The sequence below is a fragment of the Porites lutea genome, chromosome 1 (assembly GCF_958299795.1).
Source record: "Porites lutea chromosome 1, jaPorLute2.1, whole genome shotgun sequence".
In the NCBI taxonomy this organism is placed as follows: Eukaryota; Metazoa; Cnidaria; class Anthozoa; order Scleractinia; family Poritidae; genus Porites; species Porites lutea.
Window position 1 is genome coordinate 49150157 of NC_133201.1, and position 15572 is coordinate 49165728.

General features: G+C 39.3%; 1 protein-coding gene across 1 annotated transcript; it reads left to right on the plus strand.

The window, feature by feature from the left end:
- The first annotated feature begins 7388 nt into the window (after window positions 1-7388).
- LOC140939486 (small ribosomal subunit protein uS15m-like) lies at window positions 7389-13170 on the plus strand. Its single transcript, XM_073388848.1, has 7 exons — window positions 7389-7490; window positions 8335-8421; window positions 9740-9803; window positions 10182-10230; window positions 11350-11416; window positions 11737-11804; window positions 12919-13170. Exons 1-7 carry the CDS (start codon window positions 7418-7420, stop codon window positions 13132-13134), a joined length of 624 nt encoding a protein of 207 aa, XP_073244949.1. The 5' UTR covers window positions 7389-7417; the 3' UTR covers window positions 13135-13170.
- The last annotated feature ends 2402 nt before the right edge of the window (window positions 13171-15572 follow it).

Here is a 15572-nt window from a genome sequence, read left to right on the forward strand (position 1 = left end):
TTTAAAAACATATCAGTAACCTCCTGGAGTTAACCAAATTTCTAACAAAATTTAATACTCACAATTCAGGTACTATGCAGAGCTTGGTAGAAAATTTCAAAGTTATAAATACATGTTTAAAGAAAAGAAAGGAAAAACAAAAGAAGGTGGGAAGGCACAGCAAAAACCAACACAAAACAAATCCTGGTTTGCTGGGGTTCAAACCTGTCACAGCCCTTGGAACCTACACACTATATTACGTTGAAACCTCAGCACTATCATCTATAATGAAACATTACACAGTTAACCTACAGTAAAGGATTTTTTTTATAAGTTAAAATAGTGGGCTCTCTCAAATACAGGTATCTTTGATTAAGGGCAGTACATGTGTCCTAATCAAATCCCTAGCAAATGTTTACAGCTAATAATCACACTATGTTGACACAGGCTTATCTAAAAATAATTCTTTCCCGGAAATAGTCAAAGTAAAGATCAGGGTAAGTGACTGAGTACATTGTTGCCGATTTTTTTCCACTGCTTTTGTTGCTAGGTATATTTTAAAACTTAAAGGCACCTTTTGATGAATTAGCTGATATGTCACCATCACAACAGAAATATACATATTCTCATTTTTCGTCTAACCTGGAAAAACATGCCATGATGACACAAATGCAAAAATTGTAACATCGAATGCTGTAAAATACCTACTGCATGCTTTACCCAACTTTACTCCACTAACATAATTTGAAGCACAGGGTGCTCACTGATTAAGAGGAAAGCACCAGGGCCAAATAGATTGAAATGCCTATAAAATTAGAGGCAGTTTGAAGCAGCCAGTACCAGATTGCTGAAAGATGACCACACCTTAACAAAGGGCTTACAAACTGAAAAGATGACGACATCTTGAAAACACAATGGTATGGATGCTGACAAGATCCGCCACATCAATTCACATATGAATTGTGAATGAATAATTTGAGAGTTGAATGAAAATGAATAAATATTCAATGAAATACAATGAAATACAAAACAAACAGCTATAACTTATCTTAGGTCCATGCCAAATTGCCAGAGAAGTGTTTCAAATACATTTATAGTGAACTAAAAAAAGAAGTTCACAATAGCCCTCGTCAAATTGTCAAATGACAAATAAAACAGAAACAAATGACCTTGATTAAAGAAATTCAACAGTGATAATTCAGGTTTTGCAGATAATATTCTCAATTATGAAATTTCTTAAATGGATTTCATGTTACCTAATTTTTTATTTACTTATTTTTTACCTCATTGCTTTTCTCAGAAGTTTTGGTTGAGTACAGACAGGTGGAAAATGAAATTCACCTGGACCAAATACTGCAGGCTGAATTACCTAAACAGGCAGTTTGTAGCACCCATCGCCAGATTTCCGAAAGATGATTGAGTTAGAATTATATTGTGACATTATTAAATTATTGTAACCATCAGGTATATGATACCCAGGAGTTTTCAAAGTTAGAATTATATTGTGGCATTATTAGATATTGTCCATATCGTTCGAAGTGATCTCAAGAAATCACGAAGTAGTCCGGTCTCGTTTCGTGAAATAGCCGAGACAAGCAGAAAAGTCACGAACTTGAGCGCCCACTGATCTTGTCCCGAAACTAGTGCATTATTTCATAGCTATTCTTCATATCCCGAACTACCTTGGGTTGCAGTAGCCTAACGGCTAATCCCTCAACTTAGAGTCTGAGTGCTTCTGATCTGACGGGTCACATTCAAACCCCGGGAAAGCCAAAGTAATAACTCTTTCTTCCTCGAATAAATCCCCAGTCGAAGAAATCTAAGTGACCTCCAGATATCTCGAACTAATTCGGCTCTCACTTCGTCAAATAGCCGAATAAAACCGAAAACCTACAAATTTTGCGTACCCAATCTTGTCTCAAAAATGTCAACTTTGTTACATTCCTGAGCGTCGCGAATCCTTTACTTTGCGCTGTACCGAAGTATCGAGAAGTAACAAGCGTTAATTTTGATCGTGGACAACGAATGACCCACCGCCTTGTTTTAGTGGAATTTTCAGGGTAAATGGATGATAACGACCTCTTTGGTGAACGTGTTTTTAACTAAAGAGAGCACGTTAGCTGTCATGATATAAATCCAGTCTTTGATGATCTCGTAGACCAGCGTAGACGTACAAGGAAATGTACACGCAATGCTGTCTGATTCAAATGTTAACGAGAAAATTATAACGGTTTTGAAAAAAACATAACAGATAAACCCTTTTTGTCACCCCAATTCTATACCATGCACCGTACTCATGACAGTAGCGATAATTTAGTATGCTGATCAAATTCATTAGTTAGTGTGTGGCGAACGGGTGGGTCTAAATAACAGCACATACAAAGCTTCCTATTACTGTACAAAATTACGATGGACAATTAGCCTGCGTTAATCTGTGAGCATGAATAAGCTGAATAACCAACGCAAAATTACTCACCGTGCACAGAAGAATCCGATCAAATCTGATTTGATAACTGAAAACACGCACAGGGACATAAGCGGAACTGTAGAAAATGAAAGTGATCTGAAGCAAATTAATCACGTTACCGATAATACAGACATCACGCAAAATGTTGCGCTGTTTTCGATGGTCACACTATTGATTTATGGAACGCCAAGCGTGACAAAAGTGTTCAAAAATAAATATAGGTTGTACCATCGAGTTTGGGATGTACTGCCGTGTTAGTGGGTTGAAAATTACGTATATATAGCCAGCCAGTATCAGGTGTTTCTGATTTAATTTGCATAACTTATTAACAAGAATCCTATGGTCTATGAGATCAAAAGCTTTCTTATAATCATAGAGTGTAACTCTAACAGTTGCTCCGTTGCCATCGCATCCTTTGGTCCAATGGTGAAGCATGTGTATAAATGCTTGAGTTGTGGAGGACTTCGGCACAGCGCCATACTGGCTTGGGTCGAGAACATTAAGTACGGCGGATTTCACGTAGTCAAATACGACACACTCTTCAGCAACTTTCGAAAGACAAGGAGTGAGAGAAATCGGCCTTAGGGAAAGTTCATTTAATATGACAAGGGGGGGGGGGGGGATGAAGATATTGAGGGGGGGCTCCGAAAATTTTTAGACACCCGAAGGGGGGGCTCTGAAAAAATTGTTGCGCTAGGAGGGGGGGCTCCGAAAATTTGTATACTTCAAAACCAACACATGACATCATCGTACAGATCGGATGGTTTTCAACTCAACAATTTAATGACCTGTGCAACTCAGCTATATCACGTGGTTTACAGATATAACAAATGTAGTCTCAGTAATTATTACACTCTTGTTCATCCCAAAAATGCTTTAGAAAATTGTATCACAACTGTATCTCAAGTTTGTCATAGTATAAATCATTGAAGACAATAACGGTAAATATATTTAATAAAGTCTAGCGATCTTTTTTAAGGGGAGCAAAGGAATTGAAGAAGGAGAGGGGGGGGGCGGGCTCTGAAATTTTTTCGACTACCAAGGAGGGGGCTCCTAAAAAATTGAACCGCTAGCGAGGGGGGCTGCTAAAATTTCAAGCTTCGAGTTTCAATATCTTAATCCCCCCCCCCCCCCCCCCCCCTTGTCATATTAAATGAACTTTCCCTTAGGCGCTTCTTTAGATCCTCCACCGGCTTTACCTTTGGCAATGGTGAGACATCAGCGAACTTCCAGATCTTCGGGAGACGCTGTTTTTTAAACGAAGAATTGATGATTTTAGAGACTGGGAAAGCCAACAGCTCAGCATACTCTTTAAGAAGCCAGTTAGGTATTTCATCAGGGCCACACGCCTTTGATGGATTCAGTGTAGCCAGCAGCTTCATTATCATCAGCTCGGATACCTCATGCAGCTTTGGCGAGTCAGTGGGGACTGGGAACTTGGTCAGCGGCTGTTCCAAGCGATATTCTTCGAGTGCTTCAAGGAAAGCCTGATTAATGATGCTCGCAAGTTCAAGCTACTTAGACGGGACCTCAGGTTAAAATACCAAACGCCGGCATGGAGCGTGGGAGTCAGGTTGACAAAAGTTAAGATAAGATAAGAAAACAAGTATAAATTAAAGGGGCTGTGTCACGGCAGTCCAGTTCATTTTGTTGTATTTTGCCAATACTCGCCCTCAATCGCTATGGAACTTAAAGTAGGCAAAGAAATTACATGTAAATGACAAAATCAGAGATTAGAAACAAGCAAATATGTCCCCTAAGCATTATTTTTGAAGTTGCAAACAGAGGAGAAAAACTTTGAAAAACTGTTAGGCTGAACAGTTTTCAAAAACCCTAATTTCAATCCGTTTCAATCTTCTTCAGTTTTGCTCATCAGTGGCATCTGTTGTATCTGTTGTGCTATTTTAACCTTTCTTTAAGGTGACTCGACCCAGTCTTTTTGGGGGGTACCATCCTACTTTGAAGCTCCCTGGTATCCCCACCTTTACTTTTATCGTAGCCTGAGATCATGCCCTCTCCCTATTATCCCTTTATGTCTCTCACGGGAAGAAGGCATGATACATTTGTTTGTCGGATCACCTGTAAAAAAGCCAGAATCTGGACTTTTTTCTGATTGGATAGGAAACAATACGGATGATTTGCGCCGTTCCGATTGGCCAAAATGCCGCCATCCGTTAGTTGTTGTTGATTTCAGTCTGCATTTTTGCTTGCGTAATGAGCAGTGAATACGCACGCGAGTTCGTTATGAAATTTCTGCCGGCTGAGTTTTCTTGAATTTGAAGGATGCCTAAATAGAAATTTCATCCATTGAAATATTTTCCATCTCATCGTATACTTAAAATTCACCGATCATTTGAATGCAATTTGATACCGGCTACAAGTTACAGAAGCGACAAACGGGTTCTCTTTTCAAATAATTCATGAATGGAATCTTGACCTGGTTTGACTGTAATTCGTCCTTCACAAACCTGCGAATTATTCTGAGCGATCTTCGCTTTCACAACACCTTTCAGGTGCTTCAGCCTTATTTTTTTTTCACTGCTTTCGGTACAGTACGAAGTCAACGAGCTTTAACCAGTAAAGTCTTTATTATTTGTAGCTGTTAAAAAGGTGCGGCAGCTCCAGCTAGCAGTATTTCATCACAAAAACAACACATTTAAATTTTTTTTTTAGGGAGCGCCATCTGAACATGGACATACTTTTAAAAAATTTTCTGTTCCCTAGCTAAAATTGATTTTAAAAGAGACATTATTCGCGCCAAATTTGATTCCCTTATGGTAAACGCTTATTGGCTAATAACATGACAGGTCAAGCAGACGTTAGATTATGTAAATTAGGGGGCGGTTGACGGCTTGTTAAATAAATGTATCAGGCGTTATTTTTTTCCCTCTCGAGCCAAAGAAGCAAAAAAGCAAAAAATAAAAAAATAACGCCTGATCTCAGGTTACTTTTATCGTAAGTCTAGCACATAGAATGGATAACATATAGATCAATCTACAATATAACATAAAACTTTTGGCGATCGGAATAAATGTCACGTGGTTATAATGCCACGCCCCTTTGAGGTCTGAGTCGAAAATCTGCTGTTGCCGGCATTTTTTCGTGAAAATCTCTCGGCTACACATAGTGCGCATTAGTGCCTTGCGCTGAACAGAGTTTCACCAAAATCGCAAAGACCCAATTCGAGAAATTCAGCGGTTTCCAAATTTAGGTCATAATTTATGCGAAAATGCTGAGATATAATCGTGTAAAGTTTGCTTATCATTTTCGCATAAATTATGACCTAAAAATGGGGTAAAATCTAAACAAACAATACTATAATACTATATAAAACGAATAAAAGAACATTTCAAAAGTACGTTCTTACTACTTTTATTCAAGGTTAACGGAAGTTCCGTTAAATTACTCGCTGTAATTAAGTATTTTCTCTCTCCACTAGCATCTCTTATTTTGAACAACATAATCACTCCAGGAAGATTGACCGTGCTATTATATTAATGAAACGTAAAATGCTTTATAACATCTGCTCAACATGTCGGAACAGGTCGGATCAGTGACCCGTAAAAAATCCTCTGACTTTCTTTTTCAATCGAGGTTTACAATCAGATGGGAAAAACAAATGAAAACTTCATACCTTTCTCCAACAGCGTGACTTTCAGAAAGCCTCGAGGGACGGACTTGGTAACCGCTTTTGAATTGATGCCAGGCTTTTATCAGTCAAAGTCAAATGTCCCGACCTCGGGTCGCTTCGCACGATCAGAAGCCCAACAGGGGGATCAGGCATCAAATCCCCGCCCCTTGCCCGCACTCCCCCCCCCCCCCCCACGGGGATTTACATTGATAGGTGCATTATCCATTCTATGTGTTAGACTTACGATAAAAGTAAAGGTGGGGATACCAGAGAGCTTCAAAGTAGGATGGTACCTCCCCCCCAAAAACTGGGTCGAGTCATCTTAATGTTTTACTTGGTTGTTTTTATGTTTTTTTTTTTAATGCAATAACCTGATTTGGCTGAATTTCGTGACACAGCTCCTTTGAAACACGATAAGACGTTACTTTTCCTTTCGTCGGTCTCGCGCACTGTGCTCCTTTCTGGCGTTTCGTGTTCGACTGCTTCTCTCTTCTCGCTAGGCTGAGTAAGGGTTGATTTGCACTGCCGCGTATTTTTCCGTGCGAACGCACGTAAATTTTATGTGCATAAATGAAATAGAGGCAATGTATGAAAGGCCACCCGTAAAAGTAAAAGTTAAACCTCGCTCAACTTTCACGCTTACTCGTGACCGTCCATACATAGCCTCTATTTTATTTACGCGCGTAAAATTTACATTCGTACGCGTGTAAAAATTACTTGACAGTCCGAGAATAACACTTGCCACACAAACTTACGAGTCGGCTCCTGATTTTGGTCCATTATTTTACCTACGGTGCTGGTTGGAACTTAGCTAAAAAATGGGAAATGCGAGTAAATGTCTGCAAATGCGTCGACAGTAACAATAGTCGTGCGTAAGACTACCTCCTGGCGTGCGCTTCCAGAAAGAGACCCCAAAAGGTTTCAGACCCCCTAACCGACCAGAAAGCTGTCGTTGTTTACATTCATGAGAGAAGTTTCAATAGCTATGCAGTTAGAATAATAAAACTATTAGTTAACAAAACAAAATGGACTGGTTGATTAGCCAAGATCTGTGCTTTTATTCTTTAGATAAGATTTTGAGTTGAGCTTGATTCCGGGACTTGATTTAGGGCCCGAAAAGTTTATCATTATACCAGGGGCCAGTTGTTCGAATGCCGATTAGCGCTAACCGGGGGTTACATTTTAATCCGGGTTTCTTTGACGGACGGTCTTCGAGAAATGGCCGGGGGCCCCTATTTGGTCGTTGTAGTCTGGGACGGGACTTACTGCTGGTTCTTTTGAGCCTGCTGTTTATGCAGCTGTCCAAAATTCAACATGGAGTCTGGTTGTTTTCAGGCGAAATGACTCTCCCTCAACGCTTGAAAAATCTGGGATCATTTTGGGCTTTTCGGAGCTTTCTGTCTGTCAAGGAAGGTAATTTGTTTTCTAGTATAAAATCGACTTTTTTTTTTGTATAAAAAAATTTAGTTGCGGATATTTAATACGAGGTGCAGGCCGTTGCCAAAATAGAATAACTTATGTTTGCTTCTGCTTGAATCCAATATAATTAGAAAAGAGAGATTTTTTTTTGTAGTTAACTGTAATCTTTCTAGTTGTATGATTTTAGTGAGTTAACGTTATAATAACCTTAGAAAGAGGACAAATTACAAGTACTTAAATTCTGTCACATTGTCGTGGGTGCGTGACGTCAGGTAAAAAATGTCTCCAGTTTGCTGGTCATTGCTATTGAGCAGATAAAGAAATGGCCTCATCTCTCATCCTCTGGCGCCCAGAGAGCAGAGTGCAGCCACGCAAGCTAACATACCCTGAAGTGACTGTTAGGGATTCAGGACTTGATATGAGGGATCTGAGTGTGATGATGGTGAACCGTGATTTTTGGGAGGGGATCTCCATGAATGTCCCATTTGCTCCAGTGGTCAAAGGATGAGGATGATGATAATGAAAAACCGGCAATTCTTCATTCTTTTTTAAAATCAAGTGACAGTGTGCTCGATCTGTAATCACTCTGAGTGATTCAGTGCCATTTAGGGTGGTCCCTAATAGGGTTCTCTCATCCTTTTATCCCGATCCAAATTTTTGCTTAATCCGGTAATCTGGATGATTATTTTTGGCATGCCACATCCGATACTTACTTTTAATCCCTTAACTTGCCTCCATCCTGCCCTTCAAAAGTGGCAAAACCTGGATCCCGAAGAACCTACTGGCAACCCTCTTTTAGAGCAAGTCATTTCTACTGGCTGTTATTTTTTATTTCCAGTCTATCCTGCCACCAGATTTCATGGCAAGCTTGTCACAAGATGTTCAGAGCTTTGTGGTAGAAGATTAAGCACAGTTAATTTAAATGGTTAGTACCAGTTTGGTGTTTTATTATTACCCCAACAGAGTTGCAAATAACATGCCGTCAGTGGACAATAGAAACCTTTAGATTCTAAGACAATGATGACTACAAATATGAGATTTTCTCAGTGCTAAGAAGTTTGTATGAGTGAACTGGCATCATTTTGGTGGGAAAATGTGATCACTGTTGTCATTCTGCTTCGAGTTTTAGTGAAAATTAATGTCCTAGTGACAGAAACAAGTTATCAAATGTTAGAAGTTTCATCATTTTGTGATCGGGAGAGGGATTAACCTCCTTCAATAAAAATAACAGTGCTAACTTTTCTGATGAACAAAAAGTACAATGAAACTTTGAGGGTGTTTAGTTTTTGGGATTACGGGAAAAAACTTTAGGTTCAATCTCGTCCTCGTCCTCGTATCGAGAGGGCTCTATTGTCTGACTAAAGTTGGCCTATGTCCGACAAAATTTTAACTACAAGTAATTATGGTTGGACATGATGTCCAGTCAAGGATAATACCAAAAACAATCAATTTGTAAGTGATTAAAAATCTGCCCTGTCATCTCAATGAAATAGCATGTTACAGTGAATATATGGCAGTAATAAGTCTACCTGAGAATGTCCCACCTACCAAAGGGCCCAACTTACATTAAAAATGCTTAATGCATGCTTGATTGTGTCTGATCAGATTTTTGTTTTGTCCAGCCAAAATGGTGACTTAACTGGACATATTTCCTTCCAAGAAAGAAAAATTATTTGTACATGTAGCTCTGCCCAAAACCTTCTAGACTGGGCCACAGATGGAACTAAACTTCTGGTTATCCACTTCGAGCCAACGTAAATCCTTGTTCTGGGCCTTTCGGGCTATGTACCAGGATTTGAGTATGAGCCTTGAGGTCTGTTAAAAAAACTGTTGTCAATTTGCCAATCAGGTTGGTGCATTTCGCATTTTCAGCAATTCGTGGAGTATTTTGGGGGCCCAGAACAAAGATATGGACTGTTTGTCAAAGCAAAAAGTTATTTTAATTACTATTGCTTATACTTGGTGCAAGTCCTGTGGTGTGAATAATACATATAAAACAATAAGAAACACCAAAATAATGAGGATAATGACCCATCAGTGGTCCATTCGCATTTCATTTTCAGAGTAAATCAGACAGTGAACTTTATTTACAGATCTATTTTGTCAAATTTTACTCTCCCTATTCAGAAGCTCTCTTGAAGTTGGGTATGTAAGTTTCTTCCTAAAACTGTTGTAATCACTGTGTGATAATTATTACTGGCCAGTGTTAACTTACATCACAGCTCATCTTGTTTTGTTCAAAGCTGATAGCTGGAGAAGTGGCAGAAAATATATCCGAGGATATGAAAACATACCTGAACTTGAAAGGTAAAAGCAATCATAAAGGCTTTGTTGTAGTTTTATGCAAAATAATGTTTATGCCATTAAATTGCATATGGCAGTGACCAACTTGAAAGCCTGAGCTCCTTTGGTCACTGTGCACATTTTACCTTTCACCATCCATGTATTAAAATTGTTTTCTTCTTTTTTTTCTGTTCTTCTAATATATTGTACTGTATGTAGTAACATCTTGTAATAGTGCAAAATCTGTTCACACATATTATATGAAGCTAACCTTGCATCAGAGATGGGTGTTTATGGACTTAAATGATACATGATTTTTGAAAACAAACAGTAAAACACTTGCTTAATCTTTCACGTGCAGCTACTCATTCTTTTTTCATGTTTTGAATTTTTTCTTTCTAGTGCCCCTGAGGAAGTTAAAAGAGTGTTTAGTCTGCAAAATGCAAATCAGGTACAGTTGACTCCGGATAACTCGAACTCTCGCTAACTCGAACCTTGCGATAACTCGAACCAAAATCGATTTCCCCTGGATTTCCGTAATACATTTATTGTAATTTTACCCTCGGTAACTCGAACCCTTGATAACTCGAACCTCCCGCCAACTCGAAGTACTTTTTGTTTCCCCTCAGATTATTTCTATATAATTTTAGCCTTGATAACTCGAAGTATGTTTTGACCCTTTAAATAGTGGGGGGTGGGGGGGGGGGGGGGGGACAGTGTACTGGCATCTAAAAAAAAATTTAAATTTTGAATTTCCCATTGACGTGTTGTAGGCATATTGTTTACTTGTAGAGGCTGATGTTGTTTGTCACAAATCTAAAGTGAAACAACTTTACCAGTCTCAAAACAGTGAAACGCATGTAGACTATATGTGTTGTTACGTTACATTCTGATTTATAATCTAGGAGTATCTTTTAATTTTTGACTTGACATTTCTACAATTTAATTGATTAAAATGTTCACTGTGCAGTAAAAACTGTTCTTTCCCTTACTCCCGGCCATTTGCTTTGAGCTCCCGATAACTCGAACTCTGGATAACTCGAACTGTTTTCGATTTCCCTTGAAGGTTCAAGTTATCAGGATCCAACTGTAATATTAATTATAACATGAAAGTTATTGTTTGTTTTTTCTTACTGAATTTGTCTTAACTATCACCTGAAATATTTGTTTTTGAACTGTTATTTCCTCAATGTACTGAAAGTTAAGAAAAGGAAATTGCTTTTATTGCAATCAAACCTTAGCTGTTTTGTCAACTTATAACTCTGATCAGAATCACAAACAATGTTTTTTTTCACCTGTGAAAAAAATTATTGGTCCAGTTAAAAGCCATTTGTGAGTTTTGTGCCAAAGTTCCTTATGTCATTAATATACTTGTTTTTGTATCATAAATCACACTCTTTGCTGCACCAACTTGTTCAATTTCTGACACGTCAACAACTCATGCATGAATACTGTAGGTGCAAACTTTCTAGAAAGTTTACAATATTTCTTCATTTTCTTCAAATAGTACAATCTGCAATATTAAAGATTTAACCCTATTTTAACGAGTACTTTTCTTTCATTCCTTCAGTTTGAACATCGGAAAGTTGCCATTGAAAAAGTAAGAGAACAATACGCTGATGATGCAGAGAGGAAAAGTAAGTTCTTCTGATGCTGTTTGGCTAATGTACCATTGTAGAGACTAGTTTCTTATGTACCGTTCCACAGAGCACAAGCAAGAAATGATGGGAGGGAAAAGAGATAAAGATTACTTTTTCTCCCATCCCCATCCCATCACTCCTCCCTCCCCCCCACACACACACCCAACCCCCCGCTGCTCAAATATCCCCCAAAAAAGTGATCAAGAGCAACTGGGGACAAGGCAGCTTAACAAGTAGGTTCGTATTATAAATTGTTATTTTCTTCTTTTATCACAATTTTGAATAATTGCCTCTCCATTCTACCTCTTTCTCATCAGTTGCAGAATTGTCACTGAAAATTGAAGCAGTGAAAAAGCATAACAATACAGGGAGGAATTCGAAAAAGGTAACTTTTTATCAGACCCTGTCGGAAGTAAGTGTTAAGTTGAATATGACAGGGGTGGGCTTGATTCCCACCACTCTCTGGGGTCTGGTTTTGTTCCTCCCGAGAAGAGAGCTTCTCAGGGGAGAAGTGCGGGCTCATTTCCCAAGCAGCAGCTGGTAATCAAGCCTAACAGAGGGGAAGCTAGGATCTAATTTTCTTGAAAAGGAAGCTGGCTAATTGCTTAATATTAGGAATTGGACAGCTTCCTTGTGGAGGTGTTAAGTCTTTGAAAACGCATTCCTGTAAAAGTCCATAGTATATTAGTGGATTATTGTAGTCTAAGAGGACAGATCATAAATAGCTGTCACCCCTGCAAATATCCACTGTTTCACTGTTCATCAGCAGGATGCCTAAAATGCCTGCAACATTACCCCTACAATAATATTTATTACAATTGATCACTCCAGAAAATACCATAACATACCATAATGCTCTTTGTTTGTCACCCCAAAATTTTGCATAAGCATTGTTTTCAGTTTCTCTTGGGGCCATTTTAACTCACAAGAGAAACTGAAGATAATGCTTATGCAAAATTTTGGGGTAATGAATAAAGAGCATTATGGTATGTTATGGTATTTCTGGAGTGGTCAATTACAATTATTGGTTAACTTTCCACTGTAATAAATCTTATACCGATTGACGATGGGAGGAGCGACCCAAGATTTGAGCGCCATTACTGGCAGGACATGTTAATAAGGAGCAAGGATGGAGCAGTGATGAGAGCACAGGCCTCCCACCAATGTGGCCTGGGTTCAAACCCCGGCATCAACGCCATATGTGGGCTGAGTTTGTTTTTAGTTCTCTCATACTCCGGTTTCAGTTCCCCTTTCCTCGGAAACCACTTCCGAAATCCAATTCGATCTGGAACGCAGGGCACGATTATATAAGAACTTCTAAGTGTTTCGTGCGTGAACGAGTTGCAATTAATCCGAGGCTGTCTTGTGTACGTAACATGTAGGCATTGTGAGCATGCTCGCGATACCGTTCTTTTGGAAGTTGTTGTTGTAACTGGGATCTATACATTACAGCCTTACTGATTATTGGTTTTATTCTTTTATCCACGCTTCTTTTTCAGGATAAACACAATAAAGTATTTCTTAACTGGTTAATAAGTCAACGAAAAAAGAAACTAGGCCATCTCAAGAACGGTCGGTTTGAGCGTTACCTGGTGTTATCAAAAGAACTGGACCTTCCTCTTCTGGAGAGCCCGCATACAAAATGGAACAAATACAAGTTCAGAAAGTTCAAAATAGGCGTTGAAATTAAAGAGAAAAAGAGATTCCCTAAGTGACGAAGAGTCGAATAAAACCTTCAAGTTTTGGTAAAATGTACAGATTTCTTTGTCCATACAGTACGCAGCTGGATAAGGGTGGATTTTCTCGTAATTTTTACTCGCGTACGCACGTAAATTTTACTCGCCTAAATACAATAGAAGCAATGTATAGAAGGTCGGGCGTACACGAAAAAGTTGAACCTCGCTCAACTTTTACCCGCGGACGTTCATACATTGCTTCTGTTTTATTTACGCGCGTAGATTTTACGTGCGGACGCAGGTAAAAATTGCGAGACAGTGGACATCCACCGTAATACAGGGCCAATTTTTAAACTGACGAGCCGCCGAGCCGCTAAAATATACAGCTATTTCGAGAAAGGTTGACGGGAGAAATGTGCACGTGACAATCCCGAAAGGTAATATGGGATATGATCAATACACTGTTCGTAACGACTGAAGCTGTCGAACCTACTTTTGTTGCTTTCCTTTAGTGCTCGCAAACATATGTCCGTGGCCTCCCGTACCATTCTTTTAAATTTCTTTGAAGAACAGTGCCCTCAAAGCCACCCACAATACCTTTCGGGATTGTCGTGTGCACTTTTTTCCACAACCTTTCTCGAAATAGCTGTATACCCATCTTGTTCTTTAAGACGCTATTAACCTCGACTGACGAGCCAACGAGCCACGAAGATATATAATCTTTCCTTGTTCCCCGAGCTACTTCTGGTTTTTAAAAGACCTTCCAATATGGCCCTGAATTCTGTAGTTGCTCCCTTGTAACAAATCATTGAGGAGACCCTTCAACGGTTTTATAAACTTTCAGGTGGGTCAGTTAGCGAAAATACGTTGGCACCGTTGGAAAGAACCCCTTGAAATAAGTAAGGTTACCATTTGAGAGTGACTCAAACTAGCGAATATATAGTTCTTCAAAGCCGCGAAATTTTACAGTCGTTTGGGTGGTGGTGGTTGGGGGGATTTGATTGACAAGTTCTTGTCCCCTCCGTTTTAGCGTCTGTAAAATTTTGCGACTTTGCGGAGCTATTAGTGAGCTTAAACGAAGAAGGTTTTGACCGACTCACTTCAACCGGAAGTGGTCTTTTTTTTTTCATTTTTGGACGGTGGTTTCACCCAAATGTTTGGACAAATTGGTAAATGCATTTCCTCGAAGTATTTTAAAAACACTTGACATAGATCAAATATTTTCGAAACTCCATTTACACTACTTAAGAATGCGCCTTAAATCGACCATACGTGCGCGCTGTTCAATTTGTTTAGAAATGTCATGGATGACCGTAATTTACGAGAATGCAGGCTGCAGTTAGTCATGTGTCCGTCATTTACCGTCATGGAACGCACTCATGCATTACACTTGGAATCGTTCGTTGAGTGCCTCAACCAAGGACGTGGGGTTGAGTTGTCCAAAAACTGGTGAACCAAAACTTGGGGTTAAAATGAAATGTAGGAGTTTCTGGTACTTGATTTCAAACTGTTTTATGGAAGCAGCCTAAGGTAAAACTTAGGAAAAAACGTGGCTCTGCCTTGGAACTTACACGAATTTGTTCGCTCGAAAACAATGCATTCCCCGTTCTGCATTATGTCATAAAAGTTACCTCGCACTATCTGATGTTACGTCGCTTCGGGATTCATTCTGACGTGGAAAACTTGGAACTTTCGCCCACGGCTTTATTATGCAACCGCCTCGCAAAGACGGGAGGCTGCTCGTTGGCAGTTAAAGTCACTTACTGAATACACTATTATGTGAAGTCCATTAAATACAGAAATATACCTGGATGGCCATTTAATGTAAAGCAAATGTTACGCAGGCTAGTACTGTCAAATAAGACAATTTATAGAATCAAACACCATGCTTTCGCGTGCCGATAATTAGCTCGACTGCTTCCAAGGTGTTTGTTTACTAATACCAACTGACTACGAACCGTTTTTACATACACGTGATCTTCACCAAAAATTCTCTGGAAAATCATCAGTACTTTTTCGAAAAGTTGTTTGGCTTGATTGTCTTCTCCCAGGCTGCGGTGCACTAATGCCAAGTTGTAATAACTTCTTGCTACATCGGCATGATCTTCACCAAAAATCTTTTTGCGAATCGTCAGTGCTTTTTCGTGAAGTTCTTTGGCTTGATTATATTCTCCCAGGAAGTGGTACACTGATGCCAAGTTGCTATAACTTGTTGCTACACCGACATGATCTTCACCAAAACTCTTTTTGAAAATCATCTGCTTTTTCGTGAAGTTCTTTCGCTTGATTATATTCTCCCAGGCGGTCGTACACTGATGCCAAGTTGCTATAACTTGTTGCCACATCGGCGTGATCTTCACCAAAAATCTTTTTGGAAATCGTCAGTGCTTTTTCGTGAAGTTCTTTGGCTTGATTGTATTCTCCCAGGCGGTTGTACACCAATGCCAAGTTGTCATAACTTGTTGCTACATCGGCAT